The sequence below is a fragment of the Macaca mulatta genome, chromosome 10 (assembly GCF_049350105.2).
Source record: "Macaca mulatta isolate MMU2019108-1 chromosome 10, T2T-MMU8v2.0, whole genome shotgun sequence".
NCBI lineage: Eukaryota > Metazoa > Chordata > Mammalia > Primates > Cercopithecidae > Macaca > Macaca mulatta.
This window is the reverse complement of record NC_133415.1, coordinates 96,466,631-96,482,334: the sequence shown is the minus strand read 5'-3', so window position 1 is coordinate 96,482,334 and position 15,704 is coordinate 96,466,631. Positions and strand designations below refer to the sequence as shown.

At 45.1% G+C, this 15,704-nt stretch overlaps 1 protein-coding gene across 5 annotated transcripts in view; it reads right to left on the bottom strand.

Annotated features, from left to right (window-relative positions):
• Positions 1-15,704, bottom strand: part of IFT52 (intraflagellar transport 52) — a 54,775-nt gene that overhangs the window by 4,149 nt on the left and 34,922 nt on the right. For all 5 annotated transcript variants that reach the window (XM_077948142.1, XM_028827171.2, XM_028827169.2 and 2 more), the window contains 3 exon segments: positions 8,061-8,148; positions 6,814-6,922; positions 449-594 (listed from right to left, as the gene is read on the bottom strand). In XM_077948142.1, the coding sequence (XP_077804268.1) occupies positions 449-594; positions 6,814-6,922; positions 8,061-8,148 (343 nt within the window).

The window sequence follows — 15,704 nt, the reverse complement described above, 5'->3', positions numbered from 1 at the left end:
ACCTGCCTCAGCCTCCCGAGTGGCTGGGATTACAGGCATGCACCATGACACCCAGCTAATTTTGTATTTTTAGTGGAGAGGGGGTTTCACTATGTTGGCCAGGCTGGTCTCGAACTCCTGACCTCAGGTGATCCGCCCACCTCGGCCTCCCAAAGTGTTGGGATTACAGGTGTGAGCCACTGTGCCTGGCCTCTACTTCTAAACCAAAGCACTTACCATTTTCTAGCATCCTATGTGACTCACTTATGTTTATTGCTTATTGTCTATATCTTCCAGCTAGTACATAGGTTCCATAAGTACAGGGATTATTGTCTGTTTTGTTCACGTAGTAGATGCTCAATAAATACTTGCAGGCTAAATCAACATCATAAAACATGAAAAGCACAGTTCATGGATGATACCAGTACTGGAGGGGCTCCCACTACACTATGCCTTGTAGGCTCTGTACCTGGTTCAATTTCTTGAACTCCACCACTTGGAAGAAGACGTGTTCAAGGATATGTTTGGCATCCTGTTGGTCCTTTGGTAGTTTACTGGTTACTCCAAGAATGTCACCACACTTCCTGACATAGAATTCCAGGTCTTCTTCAGTACCTAAGACAGTTGTAGTAGTAGTTAGATTAATTCTTAACTTCTGCCCTTCCCAAAGTACAGATTTAGTGTGTTTCAGGTATGCCCTATCGTGTTTCCATATTTCCTAAGATCACTCACCTCTTCCTAAAGTAATGTGACTGCAAGATTTCAACACTGAAAAACTCTAGCGCTCTCTAATGTGCTGCTTTTATAAATTAGGACAGAAGTGTGACACTCCTAATTAGAATAAAACTGGACTGGTACTGGCTTTCCTATTCCTCAGATCTAGTATTCCTATATTAGAAAGAACAGGTGCAAGAGTAGGAAATCAAATTATCATTCCCTGAATGCAACAAAGATCACTATGAGAAAAGCATATGGGTAATTAAAAATAGCATTTACTAAAACAATATTGTATTGGTCGGGCGTGGTGGCTCACGCCTGTAATCCCAGCACTTTGGAAGGCTGAAGCAGGCAGATCACTTGAGGTCAGACCAGTTTGGTCTGTTCAAGACCAGTCTGGCCAACACAGCAAACCCCCATCTCTACTAAAAATACAAAAATTAACCGGATGTGGTGATGCAGGCCTGTAATCCCAGCTACTTGGGAGACTGACGCAGGAGAGTAGCCTGAATCGGGGAGGTAGAGGTTGCAGTGAACCGAGATTGCGCCACTGCACTCCAGCCTGGGCGACAGAGCAAGACTCCATCTCAAACAGAACAAAACAAAACAGCCGGACGTGGAGGTTCACGCCTGTAATCCTAGCACTTTGGGAGGCCAAGGTAGGCGGATCACAAGGTCAGGAGTTTGAGATCAGCCTGGCCAGCATGGTGAAACCCTGTCTCTACTAAAAATACAAAAAAATTACCTGGGCATGGTGGGGTGCACCTGTAATCCCTACTCGGGAGGCTGAGGCAGGAGAATTGCTTGACCCTGGGAGGCGGAGGTTGCAGTGAGCCAAGATCGCATCACTGCACTCCAGCCTGGGCAACAGAGCAAGACTCCATCTCAAAAACAAAACAAGGCTGAGCACGGTGGCTCATGCCTGTAATCCCAGCACTTTGGGAGGCCAAGGCAGGTGGATCATCTGAGGTCGGGAGTTCGAGACCAGTCTGACCACGATGGAGAAACTCTGTCTCTACTAAAAATACAAAATTAGCCGGGTGTGGTGGTGCATGCCTGTAATCCCAGCTACTCAGGAAGGCTGAGGCAGGAGAATCGCTTGAACCTGGGAGGCAGAGGTTGCAGTGAGCTGAGGTTGTGGTGAGTCGAGATCGCGCCACTGCACTCCAGCCTGGGCAACAAGAGCAAAACTCGGTCTCAAAACAAAACCCCAAAAAACAAACAATATTATAGAAAGAAAATTAAAGAAGAAAAAAATCACCCATAATTCCACCAACAACATAGCTCTGTGAAGCCATCCTCTGGAGCCCTACGTGTAGGATGGACAGCCATTACTGCCCTTCTCACATTATACTGTAATTTCCTTCTTTTTTTTTTTCTTTTTGAGATAGAGTCTCACTCTGTTGCCAGGCTGGGGTGCAGTGGTGCGATCTCAGCTCACTGCAACCTCTGCCTCCCAAGTTCAAGCAATTCTCCTGCCTCAAGCTCCCGAGTAGCTGGGTCTACAGTCATGTTCCCCCATGCCTGGCTAAATTTTGTATTTTCAGTAGAGACGGGGTTTCAACATGTTGGCCAAGATGGTCTCGATCTCTTGACCTTGTGATCCACTTGCCTTGGCCTCCCAATGTGCTGGGATTACAGGAGTGAGCCACCATGCCCGGCCTATTATACTGTAATTTCTTTCTTTCTTTTTCTTTTTTTTTTTTTGAGACAAGGTTTGGTTCTATCACCCAGGCTGGAGTGCAGTGGCATGATTTCAGCTCACTGCAACTTCCGCCTCCTGGGCTCAAACGATCCTCTCACCTCAGCCTCCCAAGTAGCTTGGACTACAGGTGTGCCCCACCACGCCTGGCTGATTTTTTGTATTTGAGACGGGGTTTCACCATGTCGCCCAAGCTGGTCTCGAACTTGTGAGCTCCAGTAATCTGCCTGCTTTGGCCTCCCAAAGTGCTGGGCTTACAGGCGTGAGCCACTGCGCCCGGCTGTAATTTCTTTGTTCTCCCTCTGATTTGCATTTTAAGTTATGATAGAAACGTATGTTTTTTACTAAGACATTCAAACCCACAGCTGTAACAATCTTTCATCCTAGTTCTATTGCCACCAACTACCCAGAATTATTATTGTTATGTCTGCTTCTGTGTGTAAATATAAGTTTTCACAAAAATGGGATCACATTTAATGATGTATTATGGACATTCCATGTCAAAGTTTATGCCCTACATTTTTTTTCTTTTCTTTTCTTTTCTTTTTTTTTTTTTTTTTTTTTTGAGACAGAGTCCCACTCTGTCACCCAGGCTGGAGTGCAGTGGCATGATCTTGGCTTACTGCAACCTCTGCCTCCCGGGTTCAAGCGCTTCTCCTGCCTCAGCCTCCCAAGTAGCTTGGATTACAGGCACTGGCCATCACGCCCAGCTAATTTTTTTATTTTTATTTTTAGTACAGACAGGGTTTCACCATCTTGACCAGGCTGGTCTTGAACTCCTGACTTTGTGATCCACCCGCCTTGGCCTCCCAAAGTGCTAGGATTATAGGGGTAAGCCACTGCACCTGGCCTTTTCTTTTTTGAGACAGGGTCTTGCTCTGTCAACCAGGTTGGAATGCAGTGGCACAATCTTAGCTCACTGCAGCCTTGACTTCCTAGGTTCAAGCAGTCCTCCCACCTGGGCCTCCTGAGTAGCTGGTACTACATGAGTGAGCCACCATGCCTGGCTAATTTTTTTTTTTTTTTTTTTTTTGACACGGAGTCTTGCTCTGTGCCCCAGGCTGGAGTGCAGTGGCGCGATCTCGGCTCACTGCAAGCTCCGCTCCCCCGGGTTCACGCCATTCTCCTGCCTCAGCCTCCCGAGTAGCTGGGACTACAGGCGCCCGCCACCTCGCCGGCTAATTTTCTTGTATTTTTAGTAGAGACGGGGTTTCACCGTGTTAGCCAGGATGGTCTCGATCTCCTGACCTCATGATCCGCCCGTCTCGGCCTCCCAAAGTGCTGGGATTACAGGCTTGAGCCACCGCGCCCGGCCGATGCCTGGCTAATTTTATTTTTCTACAGAGAAGAGGACTCACTGTGTTGCCCAGGCCAGTCTCAAGTGATCCTCTTGCCTCAGCCTTCTAAAGTGCTGGGATTACAGGTGTGAGCCATTGTGCCCAGGCTACATTTTTCTTTTAACAGATATGTAATATTCTATTTTGTTTCTATTTATTTATTTTTCAGAAACAGGGTCCCTCTGTCACCCAGGCTGGAGTGCAACAGTGTATCATAGCTCACTGCAGCCTCCAACGCTTGGGCCCAAGTGATCCTTCCACCTCAGACTTCCAAGTAGCTAGGACTATAGAAGTGTGCCACCACACCTGGCTACTTAAATTTTTTTTTTTTTTTTTTTTATATGGAGTTTCGCTCTTGTTGCCCAGGCTGGAGTGCAATAGCATAATCTCGGCTCACTGCAACTTCCACCTCCTGGGTTCAAGAGATTCTCCTGCCTCAGCCTCCCAAGTAGCTGGGATTACAGGCATACGCCACCACGCCCAGCTAATTCTGTATTTTTAGTAGAGATGGGGTTTTTCCATGTTGGTCAGGCTGGTCTTGAACTCCCAACCTCAGGTGATCCACCCACCTTGGCCTCCCAAAGTGCTGGGATTACAGGTATGAACCACCGCACCCAGCCCTTTATTTTGTTTGTTTTTTGAGACAAAGTCTCATTATGTTGTCCAAGCTGGTCTTGAAATCCTGGCCTCAACTGATCCTCCCGCCTTGGCTTTTCAAAGTGCTACAATTATAAGCATGATCCACTTTGCCCAGGCAATTTTTTTTTTTTTGGTAGAGATGCGATCTATGTGACCCAGGCTTATTTCACACACTTTTAAACCAATCCCCCTACTAATGTATGGACCATTAGACTGTTACCAATTTTTTGAATGCTATAAATATCTATATAGCTATATATATTTTGTTTTGCATTTCCACAAGGATTTCCATAGGACAGTTGCTAGAAACAGAAATGCCAAGTCAAAGCTTCTGCTTCTTCACTGTTCTGTGATTCCTCCTGGACTTATCACTATGTCCTGCTCATTTTTGATTGTCCAGGACCTACAGCAATGCCTGGCACAGAATAGAGATGCAGTAAAGGTCTTTGTTTACACTGAACTATTTCCATTTTGCTTACTTCTTTCTGGGCTTTGGGCACATACAGATGTTGCTGACATAGCTGGTATCCTCTTGTACATGCAGTTTTGTATCTTGCTTCCTTCATTCAGGCTTCTCTCTTAAATTTTGTCTGTGTCATATGAGTCATTCCCTAGCCTTTGTGAATCTCTTTTATAATGACTACATATTCTCCTACCAAATGATTGTGATGCAGTTTACGACCATTCCTCTGCTAATGGACATTAAAGCTATTCCCAAATTTATAGTTTTTTCTATTTTTAAAAATTGTTATTTTTTAAAATATATTTTTAAGGCCGGGCGCGGTGGCTCAAGCCTGTAATCCCAGCACTTTGGGAGGCCGAGACGGGCGGATCACGAGGTCAGGAGATCGAGACCATCCTGGCTAACACGGTGAAACCCCGTCTCTACTAAAAAAAATACAAAAAACTAGCCGGGCGAGGTGGCGGGCGCCTGTAGTCCCAGCTACTCGGGAGGCTGAGGCAGGAGAATGGCGTAAACCCGGGAGGTGGAGCTTGCAGTGAGCTGAGATCCGGCCACTGCACTCCAACCTGGGCGACAGAGCAGACTCCGTCTCAAAAAAAAAAAAAATAAAAAATAAAATATATTTTTAGAGACAGGGTCTTGCTGTGTTGCCCAGGCTGGTCTTAAATTCCTACGTTCAAGCGATCCTCCTACCTCAGCCTCTCGAGTTTATCGTATTTTTAAAATAAATAGTGTAGAAGTTGGCTGGACGCGGTGGCTCATGCCTGTAATCCCAGCACTTTGTGAGGCTGAGGCCGGTGGATCACCTGAGGTCTGGAGTTTTAGACCAGCGTGGCCAACATGGTGAAACCCCATCTCTACTAAAAACACAAAAATTAGCCATGTGTAGTGGTGGGTGCCTATAATCCCAGCTACTTGGGAGGCTGAGGCAGGAGAATCGCTTGAACCCAGGAGGCGGAGGTTACAGTGAGCCGAGATTGCACCATTGCACCCAAGGCTGGGCGACAAGAGTGAAACTTCATCTCAAAAAAAATATATATAATCTCCTTAGATTAGACTTCCAGGAGTGGGGCCACTGCCTCAAAGTGGATGGTTAATTTTATGCCTCTGAGCATATATATGCAGAGCCATTTGCTGTGTTGGAGGCAATTCATGTCGGGAGCAGCCCCAGACCAAAAGTCAGGAGGACCACTCATCGTGAAGCTGTGTGGCCTGGGGCCTTATTTCTTCATCCACATGTCAAGGTGGGCACACTTGGCTCTCTCTCAGATCCTGTCCAGTCTGAAGTCTCTATGATTCTTTGGGCCCTGACTCAATTTCCTTATTTAGCTGCTCCTATGACCACCGACTGAGATTTGCTAAGTGGCAGCCAGGGTCAAGATTAATTCTATGGTCTCTCAATAGGTCAGAACTAAGGACTCACAGGGATCAAAGCTGAGACCTTTGGCTTTCTGCTTGGCACTATGTTCTTATTCACTGAACTAAATAGCCTTGAGAAGAACAACCAACATCATTTATATGACATAAATAAGAATGTTAAGTTTATACTCCTATTCATATTTTGTTTTCCCTAAACAAACTCTAAGCTTTCTCTCATAGTAATCCTCAGAAATTCATGACTAAATAAAACTCATAAGAGAAAACAAAGTTTAAAAGTTGGCCAAACTTAGGCCACGCGTGGTGGCTCACACCTGTAATCCCAGCACTTTGGGAGGCAGAGGTGGGCGGATCACCTGAGGTCAGGAGTTCAAGACCAGCCTGACCAATATGATGAAACCCCGTGTCTACTAAAAATACAAAAATTAGCCAGGCGTGGTGGCACACACCTGTAATCCCAGCTACTCGGGAGGCTGAGACAGGAGAATCACTTGAACCTGGGAGGCAGAGGTTGCAGTGAACCAAGATCGCACCATTGCACTCCAGCCTGGGCAACAAGAGTGAAACTCCATCTCAAAAAAAAAGTTGGCCAAACTTACACTTATTGGTAATCTGAGCCAGCCGTGCCTTCTCAGAGGAGAATGTTTCATCTAAATCAAATAGCTCCAGAGGTGGAGGTGGTAACTCCCGGAAGCTGGGAGGAAAAACCTAAAAGGAAATAAAGTCATCATTTAGAAATGCGGGAGGATAATGTAAAGGAAATAAAGTCTCTCAAGAAAGAGCTTGTCCAAAGTCATAACTAACAGTGACGAGACACAAGGAGAATAAGGAAGTCCACATCCTTAATTCCTCAGTTGGGAACCACACCACATGGAAATCCCTACAGAACAGTAACTCAGCTCTTCCCCGAGGATGAAGTACCCAAACTCCCATCACCTCGTCTACCCTCACCCATGAGACCCATATCAAGAAAGATTACTAGCCCACTGTAAACAACCAAGTGGAACCAGCTCTAATTACCACTAAACTGACCAAGCTGACATACCAACACTAATTAACTCAGAACGATGACACAAAGCTTGGGACTTAGGTTTGTGTTGAACATTTGATTGTACAACTTTTTTCTCATTTAATCATAAGTTTTTAGGGATGGAAGTTATTTGGAGAACCAGATGCAGATTAGTGTAGAAAGTATTGAACCTGGAGTCAGATTTTGCAGGTATGAACCAATGGTATGCGGGTAAATGTTTAACTACTTTCAAAACAAAACAAAACAAAACTGAAAGCCTCTTTTGTAGCATTTACCATTTTCTGTAATGTAAATCCTCTCACCATGGCCAATTTCAAGCTACCAAGCAAGATCAAGCCAACTGGCTCATAACATTTCAGAATGTGGTGAGACAAGGTAATTTTAAAGGCAAGTTGAGTGAATGTTGGACTGAAATGTTGAAAAATAACCTATTTACACACATAGCCATAACTATCCCCTGGGCTGTGAGAATTATGCTATGAATCAGGCCCTGACACCTGGAATGGCAGTACAGTTTTCTTCCTTTTTATCCAAGAAATCTCATATATGCCCTCCAACCCCACAAGATGGGAATGGGAAATGTTTAATAGCCAGAAGGCTTCACATCCTTGATTCCTCAATTTGGAAGCATACCACACGGAAGTCTCTATAGAACATTAACAAATTAGGTGTCCATGCATGTTTAGAGACAGAGCACTATGACTCCACAAGGAGTGCCACAAATGGCACATGGAAGGGACCACAGTGAAGGCCTGCTGACAAGATAAGGGCAACAGTGGGGCTCTGCAGTGGGATCCCCCAAGCACACCTACTCACCGCAGGCTGAAGGGTTGGCAGAGGCGTCTCAAACTGAGGCTGGATGAGCTGGAGCGGTTCATGCTTCACATTTAGCTGCTCGTGAGCCCTGTGTTCATAATCAAACAAAAAAGCAGGGATCAAGATAAGACACCATAACACAGCATGTCTAACTGACCACACTGTGCTATTCTCCATGAAATACAGTGGTTCAGTACTATTTTTAGAAATACCAATGGACCCAGCAATCCCATTACTGGGTATATACCCAAAGGAATATAAATCATTCTATTATAAAGCCACATGCATGCATATGTTCACTGCAGCACTAGTCACAATAGCAAAGACATGGAATCAACCCAAATGTTCAACAATGATAGACTAGATAAAGAAAATGTGGTATATATACACCATGGAATACTATGCAGCCATAAAAAAGAATGAGAGAGGCTGGGCGCAGTTGCTCACACCTATAATCCTAGCACTTTGGGAGGCCGAGGTAGGTGGATCACCTGAGGTCAAGAGTTTGAAACCAGCCTGGCCAACATGGTGAAATCTTGTCTCTACTAAAAATATAAAAATTAGCTGGGTGTGGTGGCTGGCGCCTGTAATCCCAGCTACTTAGGAGGTTGAGGAGGAGAACTGCTTGAACCAAGGAGGTGGAGGCTGCAGTGAGCAGAGATCATGCCATTGTACTCCAGCCTAGGCAAGAGAGCAAAAACTCTGTCTCAAAAAAAAAAAAAAAAAAAAAAAAGCCAGGCACAGTAGTTCACGCCTGTAATCCCAGCACTTTGGGAAGCCGAGGTGGACGGATCACAAGGTCAGGAGATCAAGACCATCCTGGCAGGCCGGGCGCAGTGGCTCAAGCCTGTAATCCCAGCACTTTGGGAGGCCGAGGCGGGCGGATCACAAGGTCAGGAGATCGAGACCATCCTGGCTAACACGGTGAAACCCCGTCTCTACTAAAATACAAAAAATTAGCCGGGCGCAGTGGCGGGCGCCTGTAGTCCCAGCTACTCGTGAGGCTGAGGCAGGAGAATGGCGTGAACCCGGGCGGCAGAGCTTGCAGTGAGCCGAGATGGTGCCACTGCACTCCAGCCTGGGCGACAGAGTGAAGACTCCGCCTCAAAAAAAAAAAAAAAGTGTCCCTGGAAGAGGCAACAGCAAGAACAGGCAGAAGGGTGCCCGGCATTTTCACAGAACAGCAGGCCAGCCAGAGGGACTCCAGCAGAGGATCGGTGTTAGGAGCGAGCCTACAGAGCTGAGAGCTCATCTTACCCCTGTGTTATTTTTCTATTGTGGCTTCTCCTTTGTCTTCATTCTCTCAAATATTTTGCGTTGTACGCAATTTTTTAAGTTAGCTAAACTTTTCTGGGGAAGAGGCAAAGTAAAATATCATCATCCAGCTCAACTTGTATATTTATTTGTGGCCCTTCAAAGTTAAGCTAGAAAACCAAGTGCCAATGACTGGGCAGAGACCACGGCAGCTTTTTCTATGAGTGAGGTCTGTGACTGCAGAAAAACGATTAGCTGAGCTCACCGCTGTCACCTCCTCCACTATTTCCAGGTGCTTGGGGAGAATCTTTCCTAGCACTGAGCAGCAAATCTCCACAGAGGGAAGAGAAATAACTTTTATGGAGCACCTGCTACACGCCATGTGTTATGCCAACCCTGTGCTAGGCACTTAAACTTATTTACTCCTCAATACAACTGTGGAAAGTGGGTATAAAATCTCTTGTAGAAGAAACTGAGGTATAGGAATGATAAACAGTAGCTTCCCAAAGTTATATGGTTAACATGGGACAAAGGCAAGATCAGAACTCAGACGTAGCCAATCTCTGCCAACCAGAATCTTTAATTCGGTCTGCCCCCAAATCAAAAGTGATTAGGGGCAGTTTTAAACTAAAGTTCTTACTACCTGCTCACAAAGAATCCTGCTGCTGAGTCCTAGCCTCAGCTACCCCTGGTATGAATTTATTTCCACTTTCTGCCCCCCGAGAGAGCTGACTGTGCTGGAGCAAAGGCTTTGTCCCATTAAGTCTTCCCGTCCTCCACTCTGCTCACCACCTGCCCTAATTATCCTCCTACCATTAGCCAACATGACTTGATGGGAGCCGGGTAGGGGACTGGAGAAACTAATCTTAAAACCAAGGGAAGAACAGATGCCAAAGCTAAATATAAATCTGTGAAATGGCGCTGAACTAGATCTTTCGGGTATGGCCTGACCTCTAGCACTGCGTTTTTACCACTCCATGTTTCAAGCCCCAGCCCATCCATGAACTCTAAGGGCAGGGACTCCACACCATCTGCCTCTACCTCATACTCCACAGGCACTGATAAACACCCAGTGGACAAATGAAATTACTTCAGAGCAACACCCTGTAGTTGACATAAATATTTAAAGCCTAACTGAATTTTAACTCAGAAAACATAAACTACTGAAAGATGTTACTAGCAAATAAAAATATCTGAGCTTACCATAGAGACAACAGAAGCCAGTAACTACTGGCCTCTGCTGTGGTATGTAAGACAAATACAAGAGTTGTCTAAGTCTCTGAAACATCCACTATTTGACTCTGCTGACACTAAGACAGTAGGCAGTTCCAATTAATCCTTCATTTAACACTGAAATTATCATAATGACCTGGTTTAAACATATCAGGGGAGAATTAGGCCAAAACAGCAGAAGCTGGTCAGACTGCAACTGGCTAGTGGCGTGGTCAGATGTATCTTTTTTTATTCCAAGAAAAGCCCTGAGCTGCAGAGGAGGAAGAGAACACGAGAGCTCAAAACCAAGCAAGTTAAGAGCCAAACATGCAGCCAGGAGCTACAGGATTTGTAATTGGACTGTCACCTGTGGAAGGGGTGATGGAGATGCCATGCCCTGGTAGCTCTGGAGGCTTTGGTCCCGCTGTTTCTTAAAAGCACCCTCACCTCCTACAGTAACAAATTTTCAGATAATTTCCTCCAAGATTCAGAGTTAAAATTGCCTGGCTTCAAATTCAGGTCCCAATGAAAACTGGTTGTGTGATTTTGAGCAAATCATTTAATTTCTCTGTGCCTCAGTGTCCTCAGATGTAAAATGGAGATAACGACCTCACTGCGGTTGTTACATGATAAAGCAAAGTACATAAGGAACATACCATGGTACTTGCTACCTGATAAATAAATGTTATTAACTAAAATAAATGTTAGTTGTTATTAATATTGAAGGAAAGGGAGATAAGAGGGGAGCTAAGGACAATTGTTAGTCAGGGATTGATTAGTAGCTGTTTAACTTAGAGCAAATCGTCCCAAGCCTCAGCTTCTTAGAAGTTAACTATGGAGCTATTCTCTACTTTTCAGAATTGTTGTAAACAGTAAATTTGGTAGTATTTGCAGGCTCTTGGAAGAAAGTGGGTGTTCAATGTCTGTAAAACTTAAGTCGAAGCCGGGCATGGTGGCTCATGCCTGTAATCCCAGCACTTTGGGGGGCTGAGGTGGGCGGATCACAAGGTCAGGAGATTGAGATCATCCTGGCTAAGACGGTGAAACCCCGTCTCTACTAAAAATACAAAAAATTAGCCGGGCATGGTGGCGGGTGTCTGTAGTCCCAGCTACTTCGGAGGCTGAGGCAGGAGAATGGTGTGAACCCGGCAGGCGGAGCTTGCGGTGAGCCAAGATGGCGCCACTGCACTCCAGCCTGAGCGATAGAGCAAGACTTTGTCTTGGAAAAAAAAAAACTTAAGTCGACAACAGAGCTTTTGGATATGATGTATAAGGTTTTACAAAATAAGCTAATTAAAACCACAATACATAGCAGTTACTGTTTATACTAAAACATGCAACTAAATAATTCCTGGGCATTTACAAAAGATAATGCCCCTTCCTCTTTATACCACTTGCTTGACAAAATCACAATGGTTAAATCCATGTCTGGGCCCACCCTGCCTGTAGCCACACAGCTAAACAAGTTTGGAGGAAAACATACCACCCTACCGGCTTGTAGAACTTTCGATCCAAAACCTCCAGTCTCCAGTGGGCCTTTAATGTTGCTTGGCAAATCCTTCCAAAGAAACCTTGTCCACTCCCTCTCCCACTCCCCTAGAGGCCTAATATATGCCTTCTCTCCTAAATCTCCATTATCTCTTTGGCAATTTTTTTTTTCTTTTTTAAGACGGGGTCCCACTCTGTCTGTTGCCCAGGCTGGAACGCAGGGCACAATCTCGGCTCACTGCAACCTCCACCTCCCGGGTTCAAGCGATTCTTCTGCCTCAGCCTCCCGAGTAGCGGGGACTACAGGTGCATGCCACCAAGCTCAGCTGATATTTGTGTTTTTAGTAGAGACGGGGTTTCACCATATTGGCCAGGCTGGTCTCAAACTCCTGACCTCGTGATCTGCTCGCTTCCACCTCCCAAAGTGCTGGGATTACAGGCGTGAGCCACTGTGTCCGGCTTCTTTGGCAATTTTTAGCTGATGATCTTGTTTCCTATTTCATCAAAAAGACTGAAGTCCTAAGAATTTCCATAATCTTCAATCAACAACTTTTCTCATCCACCAGAGTCTGCACCCATGTTTCCCATCTGTTACTGACTAAATGATCCATGCTCCTGTCTAAAAGCTAAGACTGGGCCAGACATGGTGGCTCATGTCTGTAATCTCAGCACTTTGGGAGGCTGATCACTTGAAGTCAGGAGTTTGAGACCAGCCTGACCAACATGGTGAAACTCCATCTCTACTAAAAACACAACAATTAGCTGGGTGTGGTGGTGCACGCCTGTAGTCCCAGCTACTAGGGAGGCTGAGGCAGGAGGATCACTTGAACCTGAGAGGCAGAGGTTGCAGTGAGCCAAGATTGTGCCACTGTACTCCAGCCTGGGTAAAGAATGACACTGTATCTCAAAAAAAAAAAAAAAAAAAAAAGACCATATATATATATGAAATAATAAAAACAAAAGCAAAGACCAGGCTGGGAATGGTGGCTAACATCTATAATCCAACACTTTGGGAGGCCAACATGGGAGGACTGCTTGAGCCCAGGAGTTCCAGACCAGCCTGGGCAACAGTGGAACCCTGTCTTTAAAAAAAAAAAAAAGAGCTAAGAAGACCACTTACCAAACCCCCTTTCCCATTGTCTCTTGCTTATCTCGTGTTTCACCTCAGTCATTTTCCTCGCTCTCGCCTACATTATCCATTTTTCTCTCTACTGGAACATTCCCACCAGTATAAAAATATACTGCGACTTCTTCCATCTAAAAAACACCTTCTTGACCTTACTTCTTCCAGCTAGCTACTGACCCTGGCCCTTGCCCCTGCTGTTTCTCTCTGTAGCAAATACCTCAAAAGAGCTATCTATATTTGTTATGTCCAATTCTCTCTTAAACCAACTCCAAATAAGCTTTCACCCTCACCATCTCATAAAAAAGACTCTGTCTAGATCACCAGTGACCTCCATGTTGCTAAATCCAAAGATAAATTCTCAGCCCTCATTTTTTATGACCCATAAGAAGTATCTGACACAGCTGATGACCCTTTCTATCTTGACAGACTTTCTTTACTTGCCTCTCAGAATACCATGCACTTGATTTTCTTCATCTCACACTGGCTACTGCTTTTCCATCTCTTCTTTTGGCTTTTCTATTTCTCCCTTTCCTTTTTTTTTTTTTTTTCTGAGATGGAGTCGTGCTCTGTCACCCACGATGGAGTCCAGTGGTGTTTTCTTGGCTCACTGCAACCTCTGCCTCCTGGGTTCAAGTGATTCTCCTGCCTTACCCTCCCAAGTAGCTAGGACTACAGGTGTGTGCCACATGCCTAGCTATTTTTTTCCTATTTTTAGTAGAGATGGGGTTTCACCATGTTGGCCAGGCTGATCTCAAACTCTTGGCCTCAAGTGATCCACCCACCTCAGCCTCCCAAAGTGCTGGGATTACAGGTGTGAGTCACCATGCCCAGCTGGTTTTTCTGTTTCTTCCTAACTTCTGAACTCTGGGGTGCCCCAGGGCTCAAAAGATGGTCCTTTTTTTTTCTCTATCAACACTTATAACGCTTTGTGAGCTCATCCAGTCACATGGCTTTAAATACTATCTACCATATTTAATCAAATCTAAGAATCCACCAAAGGTAAGATGCATCATAGTTCATGGTTCACTGAAAGGAAAAAAATGCTGCTAATTAAACTAATACATCATCTATTGTTAAGATTCATCCTGAAAAACAGAAAAAAAGTAAAAGAAAGAAAAACAGGCAAAAAATAAGAAAAAGATTCATCCTGATTTTATAGATTTGAAAATAGAGCCAGGTGCTGTGGCTCACGCCTTTAATCCCAGCACTTTGGGAGGCTGAGGTAGGTGGATTACCTGAGGTTAGGAGTTTGAGACCAGTCTGGCCAACATGGTGAAACCCTGTCTCTACTAAAAACACAAAAATAGCTGGGCATGGTGGTGCTACTCAGGAGGCTGAGGCAGGAGAATTGCTCGAGCCTGGGAGGCAGAGGTTACAGTGAGCAGAGACTGCACCGCTGCACTCCAGCCTGGGCAACAACAGTGAAACTCTGTCTCCAAAAAAAAAAAAAAAAAAAGGAAAAGATGTGTGCTGTGTGCTTTAGATGAAATACAGATACAGATGTGCCCCCAAACTCCCACATTAAATGTATAGCTCAGATATCTCTTCTGACCACCAGGTTAACATATAAAACTGCTACTCAACACCATCTGGAAACTTCATTGACATCTCAACTCCATATACCTCAAACTGAACTTCTGCTCTTCCTGCAAAATCTACTCACAGTCTTTCTCAACTCAGTTATTGTAACTTTTTTTTTTTTTTTTTTTTTAAGACAAGTTCTCTCTCTGTTGACCAGGCTGGAGTGGGTCACTGCAGCCTTAACCTTTGGGGCTCAAGCAATCCTCCCACCTCAGCCTCCCAAGTAGCTGGGACTACAGGTGTGCACCACCACACCTGGGTAATTTTTTGCTTTTTTGTAGAGATGGGGTCTTCCTATGTTGCCCAAGCTGGTCTTGAACTTGTGGGCTCAAGAGATCTTCCCACTTCGGCCTAAGTGTTGGGATTACAGGTGTGAGCCACCATCCCTGGCCAACTTCATCCTTCTCACTGCTCAGAACAAGCTTTCTCCTTCTCACCTCCCACATCCTAACTGTGTAGCACATCTTGTTGCCTCTACCTTCCAAATACATCCAGAATCAGACCATTTCTCACTACCTCCACTGCTCCCGTCTGGCTGGTGCCAGCATCATCTCATGCCTGAATTACTGCGACAGCTCCCTTCAGGCCCCAACTCCACTCTTGCTCCTTGACATTCAGGATATAAGGAAGTCATTATGCCACCCCTCTGCTCAGAACTCCCAGTGGCTCCTCTTTTCACCCAGAGTGAAAGCCCAGGAAGTCCTTGCAGAGGCAAACAAGTAGGCCAGGCCTGATCTCCCACCATTCTCATCCCTACTCACTCTGCAGTGGCCACAATGGCCTTGTTGCTCTTCCTAGAATATATCAAGCATTCCTCCGTCTTGCAGTCTTAGGACTGGCTGTTTCCTGTGCCCAGAATACTCTTCCCTCAGATAGCCACAAGGCTAAATTCTTCACCTCCTTCAAGTTTTTCCACAAATATCACCTTTTCAATGAAGTCATCTTGATCACCCTATTTTTTTTTTTTTTTTTTTTTTTTGAGA